The sequence below is a fragment of the Cucurbita pepo genome, chromosome 9 (genome assembly GCF_057944985.1).
Source record: "Cucurbita pepo subsp. pepo isolate OVF chromosome 9, ASM5794498v1, whole genome shotgun sequence".
Lineage (NCBI taxonomy): Eukaryota > Viridiplantae > Streptophyta > Magnoliopsida > Cucurbitales > Cucurbitaceae > Cucurbita > Cucurbita pepo.
This window is the reverse complement of record NC_141806.1, coordinates 7,579,180-7,584,748: the sequence shown is the minus strand read 5'-3', so window position 1 is coordinate 7,584,748 and position 5,569 is coordinate 7,579,180. Positions and strand designations below refer to the sequence as shown.

At 39.1% G+C, this 5,569-nt stretch overlaps 2 protein-coding genes across 2 annotated transcripts; one reads left to right on the top strand and one right to left on the bottom strand.

The window, feature by feature from the left end:
• Window positions 1-398: 398 nt before the first annotated feature.
• Window positions 399-918, top strand: LOC147791226 (uncharacterized). The gene has a single exon (XM_087126791.1). It carries the CDS (start codon window positions 572-574, stop codon window positions 878-880), a length of 309 nt encoding a protein of 102 aa, XP_086982917.1. The 5' UTR covers window positions 399-571; the 3' UTR covers window positions 881-918.
• Window positions 919-974: 56 nt separating this feature from the next.
• On the bottom strand, window positions 975-1,835 carry LOC111802328 (cucumber peeling cupredoxin). Its single transcript, XM_023686649.2, has 2 exons — window positions 1,556-1,835; window positions 975-1,391 (listed from the first exon to the last, which is right to left on the bottom strand). Exons 1-2 carry the CDS (start codon window positions 1,734-1,736, stop codon window positions 1,009-1,011), a joined length of 564 nt encoding a protein of 187 aa, XP_023542417.1. The 5' UTR covers window positions 1,737-1,835; the 3' UTR covers window positions 975-1,008.
• Window positions 1,836-5,569: the final 3,734 nt, after the last annotated feature.

The following is a 5,569-nucleotide window of genomic DNA, read 5'->3' as shown; positions in this document are numbered from 1 at the left end:
GTTCTCACCCGCATCAAAGTTGTGGAGGCTGAAAGATAACACCAACTAACCTCAATGTTTGGGGTTGAGATGGGAAGGGTGTGTGGTTGGTTGACACTTGGGTCGAAATTCTCACAGTTTTTTCAAGTATATTTTTTTTTTTTTATATTTAAATTAAGGATTGTTACAATAAGAATATAAATATTTTTTCGTCTACAAATTTATAATTCTATCCATTTAACTCTAAAATTATCTTAAATTTATCAATTTAGGTCTTGAAGTTGAAAATTATTGCTACATTAATTTTCCTTGAATTTCTTAAGTTATATTGGACCTCCATTTAAAAATTGTTTGAAGGGTTTAAATTTATTTTAACTTAAAACTTTCAAAATTAAATCTAAATTGATTTTAACGTTTGGAGTATAAATTGATACAAAATTTTGGGTTAGTGTGTTAGCAAGAATCGATGAAACCAAGAAATGCATGGCTGACCACATTGAATAATACTCATAAATACAGACCACAACTATGAACTACCTTCCATCTCTATTAATTTCCTCCCAATTCTTCCTCATCCAAACCAGTTTCACACATGGAGATATCATTACGCTTTCACTCAGCAATCACCGCAGCGGTGATTCTTATGACCGCCATCTGCCTGACTTCCCCTTGCCCGGCCGATGCCAAGCAGTGCGGGGACTGCATCAGGGACAGGATGGCGCTGCACTGCCCAGCCTGCGCACCGCCTCTGCGCTGCATGGCGCAGTGCCTGTGGGGCGGCGGTTCAAGGTGGAGGTGCGTTAAGCAGTGCGACGGCGGAGGTGCATGGGCGAGGCTGTCCACTTGTAAGCGTTGCATGTGGAGTTGCAAGTGCAGTTGTACCTCTTCTTCTTCTTCTTAGAGCGTATAATTATTATATGTAATATTATTATATGTCTGAAGCTTTAATAATCTTAATCTAAATCAAATTGGTTACATAATTAAATAAAAAAAAAAAAAAAAAGAAAAAAAAAAAAAAAAAAGGAGGGCTTAGCTGATCCAATAAGTAAAGGCAAGGCCAGCCAGCAAAAGGGAGAGAGTGACATAAGAAATGGCAAAGGGCGTTGAAGACGTGGAAGGGGATGGTGGAACTGCTGCTGACTCACCATCCCCCTCCGACATGTCGTTCCTGGATCCAACTCCTGTCGTCTCCCCCTTCTGTTGTTGGGCCTCCACATGCACCTGCAGTTTGAGGCCCTTCTTGCACCTCTCTGCTCTGCTACTCGCGAAGTAGCGGATTCCCTCTCCGTTTAAGGCGACGATATCTATGCCGTCCCTATACTCCCTGATGAACCTGCTTACATCGCACGCTTTGTATTCCTCCTTCCTTGCCAGCTCCACCACGTTACCGTGTGCCACAGAGTACGCGAACCCTACCCCCAACATTACTTTTTTATTTTTTTATTTATTTTTTTTATTTTTACTCTTAATAAACCCGGTTCCGATGGAAACAAAATTTCTCACACAAAAAACGCATTAAAAAACAAAAACAAAAAAAAAAAAAAAAAAAAAAAATAGAAAAACAAATGGATCTTACAGATCTTATCTCCGACTCTGAATATTCTACCGGCCGACCAAGACGCAATGTTCGAATCCACGTCCCATCCCCTGTCGCCGCCGACCACATGGTGCGTCTCCGCTCCGGCAAAGGGCGCCGCGGTGGTCACAATAAACGCCGCCGTCAAAAGCGCTGCCAGGTTATTGGTCGGAGTGGGCATGGCGCTGTGTTGATCTGGTGTGAGTTAAAATAAAATGAATGGAAAGAAGAGAATGAATTTACAGAAGCGATAGGGTTTGGTTTGATTTAGTTTTTTTTCAACCCTCTATTAACCAACTAAACTATTATGTTTTTATTTTCAAATTTTATTATTATTGTTTATTTTTAGTTACTACAAATTTATTTATTTTTATTATTGTTTATTCTTATGGCCACCACTTGTTTGAACTTACACGCTCGTTATAACGTGTGGGTATGGGTCAACACGCGGGTCTCGACTCGCCCAACTGCACTCTCGAGGTGGATCACATCATACAGGTCTACTACATTTAAATCATGGGGATGTTTGGGCTGCGTTTCAAACTTGGACCGCATAACAACTTGACCAACACCCAACCTGCGTTTGGATCCAACCCAAAATTTGACTTGCGAACCTATAGGGAGACGACCGCCTCTGTGCTGCAGTACCCAATGCTGATCAGTGGGCCTTGTTTGATCCGCATCAACCTACAAGCGCTAGGGTTGTGGCATGCCGTAGAGCCGGAGGAAGGAGAAACGATCGAGTACCTGGAAGGATCAATTGGCGTTTGCCGCCATATTACGGTCTCGAATCAAGAGAGGATCGACTGGCAAATCTGTCGATGACTTTTTCAATGCAGATCACGGGGCTCACCATCGGAGCAAGAATTGATGGAGCAAGTTCAAGGAAAAAGTCCATGTGGCCCATTCAATTGAAGATTCGCTCCTCAAATCGATGAAAGAGGCGAGCAGCAAGAGCACCGGCAATGGGTCCTCGACACGGGGGCGACAAACCATATGACCGAGACCAAGTCTACGTTCTTCGAGCTTGACTCGGGCGACAAACCATATGACCGACACGGGGGTGACAAACCATATGACCGAGACAAACCATATGACCGAGACCAAGTCTACGTCGTTGAGATCGAAGGGTGCGACACCATCTGTTCGTCGACAAGGGGAGGCGAGCACCACAAGCTGATCGACATCTACTTCATCCCGAGGCTCAAGGCTAACTGATATGGAAATCAACCCAAGGAAAAGTATGGAACGGATTACCTTGATGATCAAGATCAAGAGTAAAGAAAACTCGTTTCTAAACTCGTGATTCGAATCACTCCACAAGAGGTTTGATCAATACCACTTGAGTGACTCTACATGCAAGTTCTAAACACAAGAACTTGCAAAGAAAGTTTAGCTCTCAACAAAGCTAAAATAGAAATTTTATTCTTAATTCAAAAATCTGATGTCTAATCAAAGAAAAGAAGGCTTTATATAGCCTTTACAAACCTTAACCTATGTGATACATAACTCCAAAATTAAATGGGCTAGTAAATGAGAAATACCCATAACCTCCATATTAAAATGGCTAGTTAATGGTGGAATATAGTAACCGATGTGGGTTACAATATAACCTTAACTCCTATATTTAAAACTAGCTTAAATATGACAACAAATAGTTAAACTATAATTAAATAATGCAAATAATAAAATGTGCTTATTAGTCATCCTTGAACTATTTGATAAATTCAGCGGAGTTCATTAAATGCAACTTAAAGTGCATTTAATTCATCTCTGTCTTGAAGCTCAACTTTGCATAACATATAAGGGAGGTCTCCAACGTCTTCTAGAATTTCCTTTGATGAGCTCACCATAGCTTGAATATAACTGTATAAGGTTTGTTGTAGCTTCTTGGCTCTCATCCTTGTAATTAGACCTTGAGGTATGGAAATTCCTTGGTCGTGGTTCATATCATTCTCCCCCTCTTGAGAAGGATTTGTCCTCGAATCTAAGCCATCACCTACATCAAGAGGACTCAAATCAACAACATTAAAAGTTGCACTAACACCGTACTTACCTGGTAAATTAATTTTATAAGCATTGTCGTTGATGCGCTCAAGAACTTGAAAAGGTCCATCTCCTCGTGGTAAAAGCTTAGATTTTCTTTGAGTAGGAAATCTTTCTTTTCGAAAATGCACCCAAACCCAATCTCCTGGCTTGAAGATGACAATCTTACGTCCTTTATTAATTCGGGTGGCAACCTTGGAATTTTGTTTCTCAATTTGTTCTTTTACTTGCTTGTGCAGTTTATGAACAAACTCAACCTTGGTATTTGCATCAAAATTCATAAATTCTTTTGACGGTATAGGTAACAAGTCAATGGGGGTTAAAGGATTAAAGCCATAAACAATTTCAAAAGGTGTGCATTTAGTAGTGCTATGAACAACCCTATTATATGCAAATTCTATAAATGGCAAACAATCCTCCCAAGTCTTAAGATTCTTATCAATAATAGCCCTAAGCATAGTAGTCATGGTTCTGTTAACAACTTCAGTTTGTCCATCCGTTTGAGGATGACAAGTAGTTGAATATACGAGCTTAGTTCCTAACTTACCCCATAAAACACACCAAAAGTGGCTTAAAAATTTGACATCATGATCACTAACGATGCTTTTAGGAATGCCATGCAATCGTACAACTTCCCTAAAGAACAGGTCTGCAATATGTTTTGCATCATCAGTTTTGTGACAAGGAATAAAATGAGTCATTTTACTAAATCGATCAACCACAACAAAGATGCTATCATAACCTTTCCTAGTCCTAGGTAAACCTAAAACAAAATCCATTGATATATCAATCCAAGGACCATTAGGAACTGGTAATGGGGAGTATAAACCATGTGGTTGAAGCCTAGACTTAGCTTGTTTACATGCTATGCAACGAGCACAAACTTTATGAACATCATGTCTCATTTTAGGCCAAAAAAAATGTTCAGAGAGCATATCATAAGTTTTAGAAACTCCATTGTGTGCCATTAAACCACCTCCATAAGCTTCCCTCACAAGTAGCTCACCTATGGAACAAGATGGTATGCAAAGTTTGCCTTTTCGGAACAAAAATCCATATAACAACAAGTAATTATCCACAATGAGTCCTTTGTCACAAGATTCAACAAAAGGAGCAAAGAACATGTCATGTTGATACAAATCCTTTATGTGTTCAAAACCCAACAACCTAGCATTCAAAGTATTGAGGAGGACATACCTTCGTGATAAAGCATCTGCAACAATGTTCTCCTTACCTTGTTTATATCTTATGACATAAAGGGAATGTTTCAATAAATTCTAACCACTTAGCATGTCGTCTGTTGAGTTTATTTTGCACTCTCAAATGCTTTAAACTTTCATGATCCGTATGAATAATGAACTCCTTAGGCCAAAGATAATGTTGCCAGGTTTGCAATGCACGAACCAAAGCATAAAGCTCTTTGTCATAAGTTGGATACCTCAAAGATGCACCAGTCAACTTCTCACTAAAGAACATTAAAGGTCTTTGATTTTGCATTAATACACCACCTATCCCTACTCCACTAGCATCACATTCAAGGTCTTTGATTTTGCATTAATACACCACCTATCCCTACTCCACTAGCATCACATTCAATTTCAAAAGTAGACTCAAAATTAGGTAATGCAAGCAAAGGAGTAGAACTCAATTTTTCTTTCAAAGTATTAAAAACAAGTTCTTGATCTTTTTCCCATATAAAGGATACATTTTTCTTAACAAGTTCATTCAAGGGTGAAACAATTGTACTAAAATTCTTAATGAACCTACGGTAGAAACTTGCAAGACCATGAAAACTTCTTACCTCACTTACATTTTTAGGTGTAGGCCACTCTTTTATAGCCTTCACTTTCTCCTCATCAACCTCAACACCATTAGATGAAACTACAAACCCAAGAAAGTTAACTTTTTCCATGCAAAAGCTACATTTCTTTAAATTTACATACAAACATTCATTTCTTAAAGTAGTCA